At 40.3% G+C, this 21746-nt stretch overlaps 1 protein-coding gene across 1 annotated transcript in view; it reads right to left on the bottom strand.

The window, feature by feature from the left end:
• LOC108794272 (zona pellucida-like domain-containing protein 1) overlaps positions 1-21746 on the bottom strand; it is an 85855-nt gene that overhangs the window by 28063 nt on the left and 36046 nt on the right. Inside the window, exons 2-6 of the mRNA XM_018565282.1 lie at positions 18886-19106; positions 8041-8222; positions 7105-7177; positions 2058-2155; positions 576-656 (exon numbers count right to left, since the gene is read on the bottom strand). Of these exons, the coding sequence (XP_018420784.1) occupies positions 576-656; positions 2058-2155; positions 7105-7177; positions 8041-8222; positions 18886-19106 (655 nt within the window). The remainder of the gene's footprint in view (positions 1-575; positions 657-2057; positions 2156-7104; positions 7178-8040; positions 8223-18885; positions 19107-21746) is intronic.

The raw sequence follows: 21746 nt of genomic DNA, 5'->3' as shown, positions 1-21746 counted from the left end.
GAAAAGTATAGCTTTCACTATATTTCCGGCCCTCTACCGAATTCCTTCTTCATGCAACGCACACCTTGACCAACTTTGCAAGCATTATTACCAGGGATGTTCAGATGCCATTATCTGTTTCAGTGCCGATACTTGGCATTTTCATGAGAACTACCAGGGTCACAGCAGTTGTGGCTGCAACTGGGCACTGGTGCTCCACCACTTTCCTGAAATCATTAGTCTGTATTGTTTTAGAAAAACTGTCACCTGACACTAAAAAAAAAGGTATCAGTAATTGGTACCTGTGAGTACTGTGGTATCAGTACATCCCATATATATATTAATGTCTTTATTCAACCTCAAATACTATGTAACTATGTAACTATATATATATATATACAACAAATCATACATTAAAATAGGGATGCACAAGTCCCAAAAGCCCTGTAGCCAATGCTCCTTAAAAATGACTCTTAACTTTCGAGTTTTTCCTCTAGTCTAGTCTTTCAATGGAGCTGATAAAGTATCAGTACTTTTACTTGTACCAAGTATTGTACTTGGCATCTGAACATTCCTAGTTATTAACAGTGTATTACCTGAGAAAAAGATCATATCTGATGTCATCATTTGGATTTCCAGAAGGGGTGGTGTAGCAGTAGTCCATTAAAACATTCCACCTATATTAATAAGAAGTCACTTGGTCAATTTTACCCAATGACAATGATGATTAACTGTCCTAGTGAACATTTTTATATACTGTATAGCCAAAAATTAAAAACTGTAATTAACCATGTAAGGATATAGGATGCACTTCATACAGCCTAGAGTCCCTTTCAAAGACTCTATGATGTATGGATGTATGGAAAATGGAACATTGCAAAGTGAAAATGGAAAAAAGTTAAATTTTTAGTAAAATCTTTCCTATCTACCCATATGTTACCCCTTGTTACTCCTTCTTAGCCCTAACTGGCACCTTCTTCTTGTTCTCCTTAGTTTTTTTCTTATTAAATATGTTTTTATATTTTCTTTGCTAATTTTGGTAGTATAAGCCTTACTTTTAAAGAAACAAAACTTTACTAACTTTTCCATAACCCCTACCAGAATCATATTTTTTGCTTCATGATAAATGGAAAAATTGCAAAATAAAATGTAAACATGAGCACAACTGTTTGTTTGTTTTAATGTTATCTTTAATTTATATGGAATAAAAATACTCTTGGTGGGAAGGAGAAGTGCTTGGTCAAGATTTTCTAACAGATCCGACCACTATTTCCCCTTCGATTAACCAGATACTAGCATCTTCAGGTCTCCGAAGACTAAAGAATGTCACTCACTTTGGCCAGTGGTGTTTATGACCACCTTTACTCTGTTGACTAATAGTAAATAGAATTTAGTGTACTGTATGTCCAAGAGGTGCAACAGAAAGTGGAGGTAATTCTCCTCTTGGACAGTTGTTCTTGGAACAGGTGTCCCCATTGGAAGATTTCCCCTTAACTTTTTTTAAGTCCAGAATTTTAGATTTTATTTTCTAGATGAACATGGTCACCAAAACAAAACATGGTTTACTCACCCCAATGGAGACACAAATAACAAAAAAAAACCTTGACAGAGAATTTAACCTTTCCCTACTCGATCTAAAAAAAAGTTTATCCTAGAGATAAACATTAACATTAATATAATGTACAGCTAAACAGTAACAATATTTAAGATTATGGTTTGGAAACAAGTTTCAAAGGCCTTTCTTTTTTCTTTTTAGAGTGTATTTTTGAAGCATGTCTTTGTTTCAATTTCAAATATTTTTACACATTGTATATCTATAGAGTGATATAGGAACAATATTGAAACCTAAAAATCTGAACCAATACAACACAAGGTCAGGGCATAGAATAGGAGCAAGGACAGTGGCATTCTGTTTCAAAATTCCATCCATCAAGGAGACAAATTCTTTATCTAGAGTGATTTGAAAACATTGAAAATAGTCACCACTTGTTCAATAATAAAAAAGAATCCAGACATATACAATACAAGATCAGAGCATAAAAAACAAGCAAGGACAGCAGCATTTTGTTTCAAAATACCGTCCATCAAGGTTGGTTGCTCTCACTGCTGCATATATTTTTGTTTTCAATGGCAATCCAGTGCTTGGTATCAGCAACTGCTGACTGTAGGTTGAATCCTGTAGGAGTAAGAAGTGATGCAATTAATTGCTGCCTAGAACAATTATCATTCAAGTTCTGTGAACTAAATTTAAAACTTGAGTTATTACTTTGTTTTAAAGAGTATGATGGTACCAGAAACAAAAGGATTTGTTTATGATCACAGAAAGTCTTGCTGAGTTATAATATAATTGTGGCTTAAATTATTGAATCTATTATCGTGTAATAAAATAATATGATACATTTCGGAAAGCTTGGAGTCAAATAAATGCAAGTCACCTCCACTTCTGTCCACTATAATATTCTTAACTATGAAGCATAACTATAATGCTTATTATTATTGGCCAATGCATTTGAGAGGGTGGGCAAAACTATATACAATATATAAAACTACATGAGCATTTAAATATTGGACTTCATTTATTAAGGTAATAAAGAATGTTCACTTTGCAAAGCTAATGTTCCCATAGCAAATTAGGTAAAGCTGTGTTCACTTCAATCAACCAGTCACATGTTAACAAAAATCCAGGTGGTTATTCACAAAGCTAGTCGAAGGATCGGTTGCGGGAGACCTTCGATTCAGTAGAACTGAAGGGCTGCTGTACTGAATGTTTCAGTTTTCTGTTCAGAAAACCTTTAGTGACAGCTGAATCCTGAACTGCTGCAGGATCAGTGTCACTAACTTATTATTGGCTGTTCTGAAGTTTGAAACAGCCTAATAATAACCAAAAATGTGTTAATGTATCAAGCAGTAATAGTGAGATTAATTCACAATGACTGCTTGATATAATTAAATAAATAAAATAAAAATTTTAAAGTGTAAAAAAAAAAAAAAAATAGTGAAAAGTGTAAAGAAAAAAAGTGTAAAAAAAATTAAAAAATAAAGGACAAATAAATGAATGTATTTGTTGCATTTTTTTAGCTGTGCTGGTTTTGTAAAAAATACTACAAATCAAAATTGGGAAAAAAGTGTTTTTTTTTTAATTTTTTCCTCTTTTTTTATATTTTATTTGTCCTAAGTGAGGCGTTAGACACACATATGTGATATAAATATGTAGCCCTATCTGTCCTCTAAAAACAATATATAATATGCGTGGGTGCACTTTGTCAAAAGTGTGTCAGTCATTTACGAACAGAAACTAAAAACAAGCTCAGTCATGAAGGGGTTAAACAATGACAACTGAGCGGAGCCAGCCATCTAGCAGGTGGCGGCCAATAGAAAAAAGTTTGGCATAGCTAGCTGTCACTGCTAGCTCCACCCAATTGTTTTTTGTCTTTTTTAAAAAATCTTTATTTTTTTTTTGAATAATTTATTTACGCTTTTTTAAAAACTTTTTTCATTGATTTCCTATTCTGCTCAGTACCACGGAGGTACTGAGCAGAATAGCCGAGCCAAATGCCGCTTGGCGGCATTCGACTATTTACTCTCGGCTGTTCGGCCCCTATGAGTCCTTCTGCACTTTTGGCCCAGCCAAACATGCAGCCGAAGGCAGCCGATGTACAGCTGATTCCAGCCGTACTGAGCCGCAGTAAATATCCGAATGTTGTTCGGCTCACTTCACTAGGGCTCTGTTATTCACTCGGCAGTCTCCAATAGCTTAGTGAATAACCCTTCCAGTGTTTTTCCCCCTGCACACAAAATGGGTATTTCAAGTGAACATCTTTTTTGCTAACCTAGTTAAACATTCAATTTATAGAGTGAATCCTTGCTTTACTAAGCGAACATGCTCCTCAACAGATGGAAAATAGCTTTTAAAAAATGTTTCAGAGAAAGAAACATGGGACATTTTTAAAGCTTGCATTTTCAATGTCTTGAGTTGACTTGTAAATCACGTGATTCTAACTCTTTACTAATTTACAAAATTACTGTGTATAAGTATGTAAATATCAATTTGTAAGTATAAACAGTACTAAATTATTTATATCTATTTATAGCTAGGCTCTTTTGCTTTAATTTCAGTTGCTTTTTGACAAAATACTTGCTCTAAAAAATGTTTCAGTTAAAAAACAGAAAAGTGAATAAAACGGAATCTATGGGGTCTATTCACTAAGCTGCCTACGGCAGCCGAGTGAATGACCGACCTAAAGCGGAGTGAGCCGAACGCTGTTCGGCTATTCACTTCAGGCTTGTACGGCTGATTTCAGCCCTATATCGGCTGAAATCAGCCGTACATCGGGTGGCTTCGGGTCGGCCGAACATGCTAAGACATGCTCAGCCGAATCTCCGGCAGGCTACTCGCTGCTGTTCGGTCTATTCTTATATTCTATTCTTATCTAGATGCCGAACAGCAGTGATTTAATAGCTGAATGCCGCTGAGTGGCATTCAGCTTGGCTGTTCTGCTCGCTCCCTCTGTGGGACTGAGCAGAACTGAAAAATTGTTAAAAAGTAGAAAAATAAAAATAGAAAACAATTGTGCAGAGCTAGCAGTGACAGCTAGCTCCACCCAACAGTTTTCTATTGGCCGGCAGTTCTGCTGCAGTCATAAAAAAATAATAATCATTTGGCCATAGGAATGCATTGCTAGATTCCTATTAGCTATTTCAATTTGCAATAGCCAATAGCAAACTAGCTAATGTACCCACCCTCTGCCGATGTCAATCACTAGTGGGGACCTGATGGAGAACTGCAGCAGAGGGCGGGTACAATAGCTAGTTTGCTATTGGCTATTGCAAATAGAAATAGCCAATAGGAATCTAGCAATGCATTCCTATGGTGATTTTTTTTCTTTCTATTCTGACACAGCTCCGTGTCAGAATAAAAAAAAAAGCAGTGTTTCTCTCCTTGCCGGCCGGGAGCGTGAGACTAGGCATGTGCCTTAGGCTCGACTGAGCCGCTCGGCCAAGTTCGGGAGCTGTACGGGCTATAGTGAATAGCCCGTACAGCAGCCCTTCGGTTCTACTGAACCGAAGGGGTCCTGGAGCCAAAGCTAGCCGAAGGATCAGCCGAAGCTATGGCTAGATCTTTCGGCTGCTTTGTGAATAGACCCCTATGTAATTAAATGATTTTCACATAAGTGTTTTCTTGACTTAAAGTATTTTTCCATCCAGTGTAAATATTTCAGTTTTGGGAGAATGCTGAAGGGTTGAATATCAGTCTAGCTTCTCATATGTTTTTGGAAATTGTGTTGGAAAGGTTTCTGCCTCCCTGTAGTCATTTCAAGGAGGCCTTACTCTTCCAGCTGACTTATCTTTTTATATTACATTAGAAACATTCAGTGATACTCCTTTGTTTAGTTTAGCATTGGTTGTGGCAGATATGGAGAGAAGAACATCAGAGAGAAAAGAATGAAAAGCAGCAATTTCTAGCAGTTTGACATTGGCACTGGTAGCCTTTGGCACAGAAAGCTTAGTCTTCAGTGCATACTGTCCCAGAGCTGCAGAGGATACATGCAAACAAAGAGTTCATTCCCCTTAAGGGACAGTTAGAGCTAATGTTCTGGTCACAGGGAGTGTAAGTGTGAAAACAGGTTTATGCAGGACACCGCTCTCACACCAAAAACTAACATTGATTATTATTATACAGGATTTATATAGCACCAATAGTTTACATTATAAGCAAGACATTACAATCACAATTCAAGACAAGATGGTAAGGAGGGCCCTGCCCGTGAGGGCTTACAATCTAAAAGGGAGGGGCAAGTGATACATGAGGAGGTAGCTGTGCGGGGATGATTGTTTGAGAAAGTGATTCTTCAGTGGTTAGGTTGAGGTGGGTTAGGCTTCACTGAAGAGATGAGTCTTAAGGGATTGCCTAAGGGCAGTCAGTGTAGGAGATAGACGGACAGGTTGGGGTAGAGAGTTCCACAGGATGGGAGAGACTCTAGTGAAGTCCTGGAGCCGAGCATGGGAGGAGTTGATGAGGGAGCTGGAAAGCAGGAGGTCTTGTGAAGAGCGTAGGGGACGGTTAGGGTAATACTTTGAGACCAGGTTGGAGATATAGCCGGGGTCAGAGTTGTGGATGGCTTTGTAAGCGGTTGTTAATATTTTGAATTTATCCATTGGGCTATAGGAAGCCAGTGCAGGGCTTGACAGAGGGGGGTTGCAGACACTGAGCAGTTGGTTAGGTGAATGAGTCTAGCAGCAGCATTCATGATAGACTGAAGGAGGGATATCCTGTGTAGTGGAAGGCCAATGAGGAGGGAGTTGCAATAGTCCAGACGAGAGATAACAAGGGAGTGGATGAGTAATTTTGCGGTTTCCTTGGTGAGGAAGGGGCGTATTTTAAAGATGTTATGAAGGTGAAGGCGGCAGGATTTGGATAGCGATTAGATGTGGGGAATAAAGGTGAGGTCCGAGTCAAGGATGACACCTAGGACCTTGGTATGGGAGGAGGGGTGGATAGTTGTGTTAACAATCTCAAGGGAAAAGTTGGGGGAAGGTGCACGGGCGGGAGGAAATATCAAGAGCTCAGTTTTTGAAAGATTGAGTTTTAATAAGTGTTGTGACATCCAGACGGATATGTCAGTTAGTAAGATTAGTGACACGCGAGGACACAGAGGGGGAGAGTTGCGGAGTAGAGAGATAGATTTGAGTGTCATCGGCATAGAGATGGTATTGGAAGCCATGTGAGGATATTAACTGACCAAGAGAGGAGGTGTAGATAGAGAAGAGAAGGGGTCCAAGGACACAGCCTTGGGGCACCCCTACAGAAAGAGGCAGAGGAGGGGAGGAGTTAAATTTGTAGGTGACACTAAAGAAGCGCTTAGATAGGTAAGAGGAGAACCATGAGAGAGCAGAGTTTTGTAGGCCAAGTGAGTGGGGTTTTTTGATGAGGAGCAGGTGGTCCACAGTCTCAAAAGCAGCAGAAAGGTCTAATGACAAGCGTAAGGAATAGTGGCCATTGTGTTTAGCTGTTAGTAATTGATCTTTGCATTGATCTTCCAGCAATAAAAGCTAGTTGATACATCTTCTTGTGAATAAAATACAAATCTACTACACAACACAAGCAATTGTTTTATTCCTACTTACATTATAGAGGAGTAAATTCAGTGTGCTGATAAATGTACCATTGCCATCTTTCACAGAAATAGCAGCCGAAGATCTACAATGGTAAAAAAGTGAAACAAAATGTATTACATTATAGATGTTTAAGGGAATTATATTTTTACACAGAGGAAAAGGAGTTCTAGAAGTATTGGAATAAATCACTGAGTTACGTTACAGCTAGGTACTCAGTTAAACAACTTTGCATTATTCAGATAGAAAAAAATCATTACATGCAGCACAAGCTGGAAAAAATGATGAGCTCTGAAATACTTAAAGTATAAGAAATAACAAAATGTGAAGTTTTATATTGTTATTGTAATCATGGGAATAAATACTTTCCAATTAGTTACACTGGCACAAATGCTAATATGATTTTTTTTGTTTCATACAAAGTATTAAGTTAGTCTTTAAGTCAGCAAAATCTGCAGTGCTTACAGTTTACAAATTTAAATATCAATTTGAAGGTGAAAGTAGGTAGAAAATATGTTATGTAAATATACTTGATAGCTTTTTCCTCAATGCATATTTTTAAACATGCTTACATTTTTGAGGTTTATTTATAATGGTGTAGATGAGTAATTATGATGTTCAAAGCACAGTAACCTATATCAACCAATGAATTGTAATTATCCCCTACTGCATGCAGACAAGTGACAGATACATTCTGATTGGTTATTGCTATAGGTTATTGCATTTAGCATATTTGCTTACTGAATAAACCTTTTATTTATAACCCACAGAACAGTAGATTAGAAGGGTGGTTCAATACATTTTGCACTCATGTGATTGTAAAGGAGACATTTGTGCTAATACAGTATATCGATATGGGTATTCCTGTTATTTTTGCTTTGCCATTATAAACTTATGATAAACTGCATAATACTTTGTATTGAAAACATTATGTTAATTTATACTTACGAAGCCAACTGAGTGTTGTTTACCAAATACTCCAGGGGATAACTGCAGCTAAATTTGTATAAAAGTCCCGGCAGATAACTAATAATGGTTGGAGGGTCTGGTGTATCTATATATCCAGAAATATTTCCTATTTGTACCATTGAAGCATCCCCATATGCATTTAATCCAGGTACGGTTGACACCTGTTAAACAGTCGCCACAAATATATTATTAGAAGACTTTAGTACAAGTATATTTGTTCATTGATGATTTTCGTGGTATGACATAACAAAGAAATATACAGGGTTATTTACTTGAAGGATGAAGAGTTTGGAGAAGTGAACAATCTAGGACAACATAGCTGATCGGGAAAGTGAGCTCAATAGAACTTTTCTAAATCAGATAGCTTGTCCCAGATTGTTCACTTCCCCTGCCTTGTCTAAATTCTTCACCCTTTAGTGAGTAACCCTGAATCAAGCAAAATATATGATAATGAAACACAAGGCAAATATTCTGCCAGTCCAAGGCCTATGAAACTGATTTGAGCCTGCATTTATCAAATTACATTGTTTATAGAAAAACAAAAAAAGTTAGCTTAACACATTATAACTCTATTTTTTCTCACCTAAAGATTATGGCAAAGAGAGCAGGCCAGGTGCAGCACAGCTGGCTCACAGGAAATAGGGAATGCTGTCTGTTCTAGAGTAGGCCATGGCAAGTGGAAGAAGGAAATAAAGCAACACCAATACATATTCTTTTGGCTTATTTGACAACTGTGAAAAAGAAATGGTGTACAATAGCACTTTAAAACATCAAACGTTTTAAGGAGTGAAGGTGCTCATAGACATCTGAGACTGGACAGATGTGTAGGCAATATGCAACCAACCTCGGGCACTTTCATTATCTGGCTCATAAAAGCTAGGCTAGGATGAGCATTCATATATTGCAATGTAGAGGAGAAGAGAGATACAGTGCATGCTACCACAGCTGCTTGCATAAAGGGGTACAATAACAATTCAAAAGTTTCTTAACCTGTCTGACTCGCTTCTTGCCAAGAGTGTTTGGCTGGCAGGTATCTAACATTGCCCAAAGACATGAGATCAACCAGATACAACTATTATCTCCTGTCTGTGAAAAAGCTTTATAGAGAGCAGACTACTATGCTACTTTCTTGCTTTTTTTAACAAAGAAGGGTCAGGGTACCCAAAATTGCAAACTGTAATTGATATTTACTTACCCTTTCCCTTCTTTTCAGTCCACAGCCTCTTTTTATTAAAAAAGAGCCACGCAAAACAAAAAGAAAGCCTAAAAAATAAAACAAATATTTTTAAATCCACATGTTTATTTTTTCTTGATCACAACACAAAAAGGATTATTCAATAAGGCATTGCAAAAACTAAAATGTATGTGCAAAGTTCAGTAGCCCATCAAAAACAGACATGACATCTTAACTGATCTGACTACAATAGACAAATCTAATTGATGGTATGGGTTACTGCATTTTTCACATCATTGTTGCTTTTGCAATGCCTTGTTGAATAAGCCCAATAGTTTCTTTATCCCACATCTTTTCCCCTATGTCTTTGAAGCAGTTCAAGACAAGGTATACTGGGGTATCATGTAGACCTGGCTATGTTGCACTGGAAGCACAGTGCAGCTTTGTAACACTTTGATTATATATTGGTGCAACTTTAGTATTTACAAAAATCCTTTTTTTTTAAGGATGTAATACAGGAATTAAAAAGTAAAGTGTTCATAATACATAGTAAATGCATGTTGCAGAATTCTGCTTATACCTGATAATACTGCTGCTTTATTTTTAATGTTATACATTTTTTCAGAAGCCAAGCAACCTTTTTCAGCAAATTACACTAATATGACTCCATCAAAACTAAATATACTAAATTTGTGATTTTTATAATGTATCAAACTTTAAACAGTCATTAGCAAGAAAAGTTGTGATTAATATTAGCTAATTATTTCTATTTTTAATAGCTTCAAAAAAGAAACTGAAGATGTTGGATCAAGAAGAAAAATCACATGGACTTGAAAATATTTGTCATTTTTATAATTTTGAAAATATTAGAAGGGCTGAAAGAACAGAAGTAATGAAGGGAGTGAGCATGAAAATAAACACACAAAAAACACAGCAAGCACCTTTCATGTTCATTTTTGATATCTATTATTTGACATTCATTTTTATATAAAAAATATTTACTTATTCACTATACATGCAGATCATAAGTACAAATGAACTTTTTATGTATTTCATATTTGTTAGCTGCAAAAGTTCCTTTGTTTCTATTACAATATTGTCTGACCAAGAAGATGCTGTATCAAACAGCATTGTTAATGGCTAGTTTATTCAATCAGAAATAAGAAAAAAGAAATCCCAGCTGCATGCCAAACAATACTAATGGCTATTGTTCAAAAAGCTCCAAGGACTCACCGCTCTATTCCAACCTTGGCTGCAGTAAGTGCACACTCTGGGTGCAGGCTGTAGTATGCCTCTCACTTGCCCAAATCAATCTCCAAAAGATCAGCCACACAGAAACAGGGTAAGTGAAATCCCAAATTTATTGGAATAAATCCAAGCAGATTTCAAAAAGACAAATCCAGAAGAATGATGACCAGCATGTGCATCACCATAAGTGTCTAACACCCCACTTCAACATCTCTCACAGGTTTCCCCACCAGGGCTTAATCATACAGGTATGATTAATGCCCAGGTGGGGAAATGCGTGAGAGGTGTTTCCCTGGTGTAGGAGACACTCAAGGTGATGTACACGCTGGTCATCATTCTTTTGGATTTGTCTTTTTGGAATCTGCTTGGATTTATTTCAATAAATTTCGGATTACACTTACCCTGGTTTCTGTGCGGCTGATCTTTTGGAGTACTAATGGCCAAGTTTCAGCAGCGGGGGTGCTTTAGTGGTTATACGGGATGGTGCTATCTATTTTGAACAATAGATTGTGAATCATCAGCACACAAATACCTCCCTTAATCTGGATTTTTGTTAAGTCACCAATAAAAGCAATGCTCAGAGGTCAATTTATTTAAAGTAAATAAGCTGTTGATTTTGCAAGGGAATTTTCACTTCGCAAGAGAATGTTCCCTTACTTTAGTTTGGTAATTCTTTGCACATGAATATGTATCACATTCACATAGCTAAAGGAAGATTATCTTGCAAAGTAAACAGCCTATGTGCCTTTAGTTATTTATTTTTTTTGGAGACAGTGCCACTGAGAAATAGTAGATTACCTGAGTTAAAAAAAAATTTGGTTAGCAAGTTTACTTATAAAAATATTATTATTATTAAAAATAATATAAACAATTTCCTTTTCTTTCCAAGCCTGGAGTTCTCTTTTAAACTCTCTTAAAAAGTGACAACCATTGTAATTCTTGTTTATTTGTTCCATGAACTGAAAGGTGAAACAATACAGGTTACTACTGACAACTGAACGCCGAACTTTACGGGATGTTCGCAGTCTGTTCGACCGTGCAACATCCCATACTGCAAAGAGCCCTGTGAAGATCTAATTGGTTAAAGACTTGCACCTGACCACAGGTCAGGTGCAAGACTTTGCCCAATCAGGGCTCAGTACTCATTTGGAGCCATGATTGGGCAAAGTCATGATGACTCTGCCCAATCATGTCTTGCCTATCAGATGCCGGCAAACTACACAATTGGGTGGAGCTAGCTGTCACCATTAACTCCGCCCAATTGTTTATGTTTTGCCGGCATCTGTCAAAATGCCATTATGCGGCAGGAGTTGGCGGGGAGAGGTCGGGACGGCGGCCGTTTTTAAAAAAATTATTTCTATTCATTTTTATTGTTTTATTTTTTATTTCGTCTTTTGTTTGGGGGGGGGGGGGGGTTTAATAAAAGACTTGTCAAAAACATGTCTTTTGCTGTTTTTCAATTAAAGGATTTTATCAAAAGTCCTTTATTTAACCCTTTAGTGAATGGGTAGGGGTACAAGTACCTCTTACTCATTCACAAGGGAGGGGGGCGGCATCTGGGTGCCCCCATAATTAAAGGGGTACCCCGATGCAAATAAGCCCCCTTGCCCGCAGACCCCCACAACCACCGGGTCAGGGTTGTGGAGGCGAGGCCCTTGTCCCCATCAGCACGGGGACACCCTCCCAGTGTGGGAGGGAGGCCTATGCTCGCATCAAGGGTCTTGTATGGAATTTTAGGGGGACCCCACGTACCCCCCCCCATTTTGGGGGGTGGGGTTCCTCCTTAAAATTTCTACCAGACCTTAAGGGACTGGTATGACTTCAAGGGGGAACCCCACACACTTTTGTTTTTGTTTTTTGTTACATGGGGTCCCTCCTCGCTATTCCTACCTGACCTTAAGGGCCTGGTATGACTTTGAGGGGGAACCCCACACTTTTTTTTTTGTTTTTTTTTACACGGGGTCCCTCCTAAATATTCCTACCAGACTTTAAGGGACTGGTATGACTTTGAGGGGGAACCCCACACTTTTTTTTTTGTTTTTTTTTACACGGGGTCCCTCCTAAATATTCCTGCCAGACCTTAAGGTTCTGGTATGACTTCAAGGGGGAACCCCACACACTTTTGTTTTTGTTTTTTGTTACATGGGGTCCCTCCTCGCTATTCCTACCTGACCTTAAGGGCCTGGTATGACTTTGAGGGGGAACCCCACACACTTTTTTTTGTTTTTTTTTACACGGGGTCCCTCCTAAATATTCCTGCCAGACCTTAAGGGTCTGGTATGACTTTTAGGGGGTACCTTACGCTTGTTTTTTTTACACGGGGTCCCTCCTAAATATTCCTGCCAGACCTTAAGGGTCTGGTATGACTTTTAGGGGGTACCTTACGCTTGTTTTTTTTACACGGGGTCCCTCCTAACATTCCTACCAGACCTAAAGGGTCTGGTATTGTTTGGGAAGGGGAATTGCACACTTTATGAGTAAAAAAAAATTAATTTTTTTTTTTTTTTAGAAATGTCAGTTTTGCTGCAACAGCTTCTATACATCGTACAGGTCCAGCACTTCAAAGGCAGGTTAAGGGGACCCCCCAGGCACGATATTTAAAGGAATTTTTCATTTTTATTCTTACTCTTTAAGTGATGTTAAAATCACTGTTCCTTTGAAAACTGTATTTTTTTTGTTTATTTTTTTAATTGATTCCTGTCCCCCAGGGCAGTACCCAGACCCTCATACACCTTTTATGGCCAATAACTTGCATATAAGCACTCTTAAAGGGGACAATCATTTTCGAAAGTTCGACACCAATTGACTTGCATTAGGTTCGAGTTTGTATTCGAATTTTCAGCCGTTCGGGTGTTCGCATACGAACCGAAAAAGGGGGTGTTTGGCCCATCACTACACAGCATATAAAAAGTAAACAGATTTTTGTCTAGGACATGATTGTATGGTTAACATGAACACTACTTTACTTTATTTACCAACGCCAAAGAATTTAAACTAAGAGGGTTAGCATGACAGCCGGAAACTATCATTTTCAAAAGGGAAGATAAGCCAAAGCACATCTACAGTATAGAAAGGCCCGATTAACTCTTAAAAGTACATAAAGATTTCCTAAGCAGTAATTTGGTTCCTTAACTTAAGTAAAAATTCTAAAAAGCTGGATTTAGGGGTCTATTCGCGAAGCAGCCGAAGGATCTAGCCGTAGCTTCAGCTCATCCTTCAGCTAGCTTCAGCCCCAGGACCTATTCCCTATAGCCCGTACAGCTCCCGAAGTTGGCTGAGCGGCTAAGTCGAGCCGAAGGCATATGCCTCGGCTTGACTGAGCCGCGCTGAAAGCCGAAGCTGGGCGGAGCCAGCCGTCATCTCACGGCTGGCTCTGGCCACTTGCAGAGAGATCAGCGTCCCTGGTTACCAGGTAACCAGGGACACTGATCTCCAGCCAGCAAACTCTCCCGGGCACTCTGGGAGTCTCCGGGAATTTTCACCATAGGAATGCATTGCTAGATTCCTATTGGCTATTTCAATTTGCAATAGCCAATAGCAAACTAGCTATTGCACCCGCCCACTGCTGCTGTCAAGAGAGCAGAGGGGACCTGCAGTTCTCCATCCGGTCCCATCTAGTGACTGACAGCAGCAGAGGGTGGGTGCAATAGCTAGTTTGCTATTGGCTATTGCAAATTGAAATAGCCAATAGGAATCTAGCAATGCATTCCTATGGCTAATTTTTTATTTTTTTTGACGGCAGCAGAACAGCCCGGCCAATAGAAAACATCTGCTAGCTCCGCACAATCGTTTTCTATTTATTTTTTTAAAACTTTTTACACAAATTTTCTGTTCTGCTTGGTCCCAAAGAGGGACCGAGCAGAACAGCCGAGCCGAATGCCGCTCAGTGGCATTCGGCTATTCACTCACTGCTGTTCGTCATCTATAAGAATAGACCGAACAGCAGCGAGTAGCCTGCCGGAGGTTCGGCTTAGCCGATCCAGATGTTGGATCGGCTGAGTCGAACTCCTTCTGCACTTCGGGTTGGCCGAACTTGCTGAGCATGTTCGGCCGACCAGTAGCCACGCGAAGCCACGCGATGTACGGCTGATTTCAGCCGATATACGTTCAGCTCACTTCGCTTCAGGTCGGTCGTTCACTCAGCTGCCTACGGCAAAACTGTAGGGCAACCAATTCAGAATAAGGTTTTCATATTAAAGAAGTATTAAACGCTTAAATGTTTTTTCAATGCACGTTTTGTAATGCACCCCACTCTTCCTACAGCGGTCAACTCCAGCATTATCCCGTTCTCCTGGACTGACCACCATGGAGTGACCCTATCACTGTCCTCCCTCTGGTCTCAGCATACTGATCGCTCCTGGACCCTGAATGATTCCCTCCTTACAGACAGTAACACGCTACTAACCATTGAAAAAGCACTACAAGACTATATTCTGCATAACAAAACTCCAGAAGTCTCCCCCACCACACTATGGGAAGCGCATAAACCAGTCCTGCGAGGCACTTGTATACAATTGGCTTCCACTATATAAAAACAGAAAATTTCCCTTTCACTGAATCTAGAGGCAAAATTCAAGGAAGCTTCTAGATCCTTTAGTATGCGTCCAACACCCTTCAATAAATCCCTAGCAGAAAAAGCCAGAAGGGATCTTAATCTCCTGCTCGCCAGCTTTGCTGACAAAAGCCTACGTAGAACCCAACACAAATTCTACCTCCAAAGTAACAAACAATCCACTCTTCTTGCTAGACGATTGCGCAAAATAGACCAGCACCAAAAACCCCTCCACCTTCGCCTCTCAGATAATTCCCTGTCCAGTAACCCTCACAAGATTGTCCACGAATTCTCCAAACACCTTACTACACTTTATAACTCCACCACTACGTTTGACCCCGCAGCAGCTTCAGCACTGTTCTCTGAGGTGTCAATGCCAGAAATGCCAGAACATATTCGCATAACACTAGATACCCCCATAACTGACCAGGAAGTAATAGCCGCCATAAAAACCTTTAAGTTACATAAGAGACCTGGCCCTGGCGGCTTTACCGCCACCTTTTACAAAAAATATTCAGAAATATTAGCGCCTCTATTGACGGCAGCCTTTAACGATGTCCGTAATGGATCCAAATTTAGAACAGAATCCCTCGCAGCCACAATTTGCATGATTCCAAAACCAGACTCAGACGGAACCCACTGGGCCAACTTTAGGCCAATATCTCTCCTAAACATTGATGTTAAACTACTGGCCAAAGTACTGGCAACAAGGCTCAATTTAATCATTACCACCCTTATCCATAAAGATCAGGTTGGTTTCATCCACGGCGCCAAGCCGGTGACAATGTATGCAGAGCCTGTCTTCTAAATGAAAAAGCGAATAGTCGTGGCATTCCGTTTATGCTGTTATCACTGGACATGCAAAAGACGTTCGATTCCCATTCATGGCAATATCTGCTCTATATACTTAATAAATGGGGTTTTGGGCCGAAATTCTGTTCTGGGATCACAGCCTTATACTCTAACCCTACGGCATCGGTAAGGTATGCTGGTCATAGATCCGCCCCCTTTCCCACCCTCAGAGGCACCAGACAGGTCTGCCCTCTGTCGCCACTGTTATTTGCATTGGCTATAGAACCCCTTGCACAACTAATCAGAAATCACCCTGATATCACAGGCATCCCACTAGCAGGACACCATCATACACTGTGCCTCTTCGCGGATGATATCTTACTCTTCCTATCCAAAACCCCCATATTTCCCTCCCCAACTCCCTAAGCCTTCTAAACTCCTTCAGCAACCTTTCAGGACTACACCTTAACACCTCTAAATCTAAGGCCCTCAACATAACACTACCACCACATACACTTGATTTATTGAAATCTAACTATCCGTTCCATTGGGAAACCACATCCCTGAAATATCTGGGCATCCATTTGACCCTGTCTCACTCCTCCCTATACTACGCCAATTACCCCCCCCCCCCTTGTTCCCCGGTCCTTACAACTGGTAAATCAGCTTAAAACAAGCTACCCATTTCACTGGGAGCCATCTTCATTTAAATACCTGGGCATCCAACTGACCTCCTCTCACTCTTCCTTATACTCAGCTAACTACCCCCCATTGCTCACTTAACTTAGGAACCTTCTCAAAATTTGGCACACCTACCCCCTCTCGTGGCTAGGTAGAATTGCAGCTATTAAGATGACCCTATTGCCAAAACTTCTTTACCCATTCCGGGTTTTACCCGCTCCAATTCCCCTCCACCAGCTCAGAGTCATACAGAGACTACTCCTCTCCTTCATCTGGTCACATAAAAAACCTAGGATACCGGCGAACTCTATGTACCAAAGTAGACGCTCTGGTGGCCTAGGCGTACCACACCTCCATAAATATTACTATGCAGCCCAATTAGCTGCTATAGCTAAATACCACGTGTCCACCGAAACACCACTATGGGTCTCGATCGAAGCCATGGACTGCGATCCATACACTATTGACAATCTCCTGTGGATGCATCCTAAACACAGAAAAGGAATCTCGAACACCATCACATGTCATTCGCTCCGCATTTGGGATGCCTCTAAATACTCCAGTGGGCTCCTTTCACCCCACCTACCCATGCTCTCCTTCTTACACCACCCAGCCTTCCCCCCGGCACTTGACTCCCCTGCAGCTTTTCATAAGTGGAAAGAAAAGGGCGTTACAGACTTTTACTCTTTTTATAATACATACAGCATATTACCTTTCCCGAATATACAATCACAACACTCAATCCCATCCTCAGAGCTCTTTCGTTACTTACAAATAAAAAGCTTTATACAGGCCACTAGCAACCAAAATGGGAACTTACAGTCTATGTCCCCATTTGAAACAATTTGTAAAAAAGACCCCCACTCACCCGGTGTTATTTCACAACTATATATCACAGCCTTGCAACCCACCTCAACCACACATCATCCATATATGGACCGCTGGCAGAAAGACCTGGACCTCGTGCTCCCCGAAGACACCTGGTCCCAGATATGGACCTCCACCAACTCCTGCTCTAAGAGCGCCAGAGTACTTGAGACAAACTACAAACTACTCCTCCGTTGGTATATTACCCCCTCTCAGGCTCAACACTTTGTGTTGGATTGTGAGGGCACTTGCTTCCGTGGTTGCCCTGCCAGTGGCACATTTATGCATTTATGGTGGTCATGTTCTGTCCTCCAGCCGTTCTGGTCAAAAAATTTTTAAATGATCTCAACTCTTATGGGCACTCCTGTCCCCCCTTTGCCGCAAACAGCATTACTTAACACCAAACCCATGCACATCCCATTTACTAAATTAAAATTAATGCTCCATGTCCTCTCAGCCGCCAAACTCACTATTGCCAGCTCCTGGTTTACCAATAAAGTCTCCTTTCAGGCCACTAAAAACAGAATACACTGGATCTTCTCCCACGAGAAACTTTCCGCACGCCTAGATGATCAAATGCCGAAGTTTCAGAAGTTATGGGAGCCCTGGATAAGACATTTCCTGCCACCGACCTTTGACACACGCTTACTCACCTTATGATCTCTCCCCCTCTCTAATTACATGGCCGACAAGCGAGTGTACTGGACCGAGCGTCAAACCTCCCTAGCCCCCACCCCACTTTATCCTCCCCCTTCACTGTCACGCTTCACCTCTGATTCTTTTCCTCTCCTGGTCTGCTCTGACTGCAATGGGGGGATCCCCACCAAAACCGTTTCCCCTCCTTCTATTGTAAAGATAGGTGATTGATATAAGTATGCTATGTATGTTGTAATGCCATCTGCTGCATAGCGATACCAATGTCTACATTACTGTATATGCACACGCACGATGTTCATGTTAGTGCATCGTTTATCCAATGCTTTACTGAAAAATAAAAATGTTTTGCAACTAAAAAAACGTTTTTTCAATACTGACTCCAGATCAAACAAATATACATTGCCTAGAAACGTGTTGCTTTATATTTTTGCCCAAACACTTACAATCATCATGTTTCTTAACAGCTGCTTCCAAGCCTCTCAGTTCAGTTTCCCTGGACTTCCTGTATATACAAAATCACGAAGGACATAGGTGACTCCAGCTACATTCATCTACTAGCTTGGAGGAGCGAGGAGAGGTGGCCAGGGGGGAGGGTCAGTAGCTTGATTTGCTGTGTCTGTGTGTTTGTGGAGACACACACAGCTTACTAGGACAGACAAGGGTGACTGCATAGAAAGGAGTTACTCTAAAACAGGAAGTCAGGACCAGTGCTCAGGGGACCGGCTAATTCGGTAGGAAACTAAAACTTTTTTTTTTTTTAAAAGCAGCATTCATTGTAAGTGATTTCATCAGTATTTTAAATAGCTTAAAATCCATTGACTTTAATATCACTTTAAGTATGGTTTTAACTTACCACTAGGTTATTTGCACAGGATTCTAAGGTGCTCAGATTGATTGTAAAAATCACCACTGCAGGAAATGTGTTGTTGTTTATAAACCCTCTGCAATGTGCGTCTCCATGTTTTCCATTAAGTGATAAATCTGTTTCTGAATAACCAGAAAAGAGAACCGTGCAAAAGTTTATCTTCATTGTAATTGTCTGCACTCCACAGTAGACGCTGATATCTCTTTCCGCTGAAAATTAAAAAAATATTATTATTATTATACAGGATTTATATAGCGCCAACAGTTTGTGCAGTGCTTTACAACATAGGGAAGACATTGTAATTACAATACAGTTGAAGACACAATGGTAAGGAGGGCCCTGTCCATGAGAGCTTTCAATCTAAGAGGGAGAGGAAAGTGATACATGAGGAGGTTGCTGTGTGGGGATGAATTGTTTGAGAAAGAGATAGTTCAGTGGTTAGTTTGAAGTAGGATAGGCTTCCCTGAAGAGATGAGTCTTTAGTGATCGCCTAAAGGCAGTCAGAGTAGGATATAGACGGACAGGTTGGGGTAAGGAGTTCCAAAGAATGGGAGAGACTCTAGAGAAGTCCTGGAGGCAAGCATGGGAGGAGTTGACGAGGGAGCTAGAGAGCAGGAGGTCTTGGAAGGAGCGGAGAGGACGGTTAGGGTGATACTTTGAGACAAGGTTGGAGATGTAACCTGGGGCAGAGTTGTGGATGGCTTTCTAAGTGGTTGTTAATATTTTGACTTTTATCCTTTGGGTGATTGAGAGCCAGATTGAGGGGGGATGCAGATACTGAGCGGTTGGTTAGTCAGATAAGTCTAGCATAGCACAGGGATAGCCTGTGTAGAGGTAGGCCAATGAGGAGGGAGTTGCATTAGTCAAGATGAGAGTGAGTGGATGAGCAGCTTTGTGGTTTCATTGGTGAGGAAGGGGTGTATTTCTAGATGCTACGAAGGTGAAGGCGGCAGGATTTGGATAGTGATTGGATGTGGGGCAGAAAGGTGAGGTCCAAGTCAAGGACGACACCTAGCACCTTGGCATGGGGGTAGGGATGAATAGCTGTGTTGTCCATTGTGATTCAAAAGTTGGGGGAGGGTGCAAGGGAGGGGGATGCCATGAACTCAGTTTTTGAAAGAAGTGTTGTGACATGCAGACTAATTTGTCAGTTAGTAAATTAGTGATACGCAAGGAGACTGAGGGGGTGAATTGTGAAGTGGAGAGATACTGTATATTTGAGTGTCATCAGCATAGAGATAGTATTGGAAGCCATATGGGGTGATCAACTGACCAAGGGAGGAGGTGTAGATAGAGAAGAGAATGGGTCCAAGGACAGAGCCATGGGGGCCCCAACAGAGAGGGGAAGAAGAGAGGAAGAGGTAGATTTGTAGGTGACACTGAAGAAGCCCTTAGATAGGTAGGAGGAGAACCATGACAGAGCAGAGTTTTGTAGGCCAAGCGAGTGGAGTTTTTTGAGGAGCAGTGGGTGATCAACTGTGTCAAAAGCATCAGAAAGGTCTAATAGCAAGAGTAAGGAGTAGTGGCCATTGTTTTTAGCAGTTAGTAAGCCATTAGTGAGTTTTAGGAGGGTGGTTTTAGTGCCAGTGGAGAGGGAGAGAATGGACATATGGGTTATACAGCATAGGATAGAGCAAGAGGGTGACCGGAGTAGTGGTAAGGGAACAGGGTCCAGGGGGCAAGTGGTGAGGGGGATGTCAGAGAGAAGCCTTGTAACCTCCTCTGTGGTGACGAGGTCAAAAGAGGAAAGTAACAAGTGTGATGGTGGGTCTGGTACATTAATAGGGGAAGGTGACTGGACAGTGGGAATTTCATCCCGGATTGCATCTATTTTATTTCTTAATATAAACTGATTGTTGTGGAATTTTCTAAAAATTTAAACAAATACTTGTTAAAGTAACCTAAAATGTGAGTTATATATATGATTTGTTTTATTATTTTGAAACTTTGGAATGTAAAAATGCAACAAAAGCACAGCAAAAGGGGTAAAAATGAAAGAGAAACATGCATGCATATAAATACAGGATTGCAAGACATGGTAACAACAAAGATTACACTGTAAATAAGAGTTATGAAAAGATAACAAACAACTCACAAACAATCACACAAATGTATGTGAATCCCCTCTCATAAACACACAACCTAAAAACACAGCTTGAAACCCAGACTCCTCATGGAGAAAGAGATGGGATTAACTGAAAACATTTCTCCTGGGCCTCTTTGAAGAGGGGGGGAGGTTACAGACTAAAGAAGGGAGTACGTATTAGTGACTACTTTTAGCTAAGATTAGTCCCAGAGCCAATGGAATTATATAAATATTAGGTTTCCCCAAAAAACTTTATCTCATCTCACCCTGATTTAAATGGATACACAAAACAGAATTAGACAGGGCTTTTTGAGATTAGAAAACAGACCACAATAAAGTTGAGCCAGTTTTAAAAGAATTTACAAAACTTTAATTAACATAAAAAACATTAAACAATCCATGAACACTCAGAAAATCAAGTCACAATTGTTGGCAGAGGATTATCAAAGTCTTGAGGAGTAAAAGTAGTTAGTCGCATCTATTTATACAAAACCCATATGGTATGAACCACTAGATGTTATAGAGTGATTTCACCAATATTCAATGTTCCACCTTCAACACAGTTCATGTCATCGTTTCATCAGAAAGGTGAGTGAAGTAATTTGCAGGAATTGTATTACAATTCAAGTAGGAAATAATCGTCTATTAAAACCTCAGTAGGAGACGCTGCCATCCCAACAAAGAACCCTCAGGCACAGGGAAAGAATAGATAACCAGAGAAGTACACCTTAAATATCTTAACAAGACTGGAAACTAGTGTTCC

The sequence above is a fragment of the Nanorana parkeri genome, unplaced genomic scaffold (genome assembly GCF_000935625.1).
Source record: "Nanorana parkeri isolate BGI_ZX_2015 unplaced genomic scaffold, ASM93562v1 scaffold827, whole genome shotgun sequence".
NCBI classification, from domain to species: domain Eukaryota; kingdom Metazoa; phylum Chordata; class Amphibia; order Anura; family Dicroglossidae; genus Nanorana; species Nanorana parkeri.
Note: the sequence above shows the minus strand (reverse complement) of the source record. Positions and strands in the feature narration are given on the sequence as shown.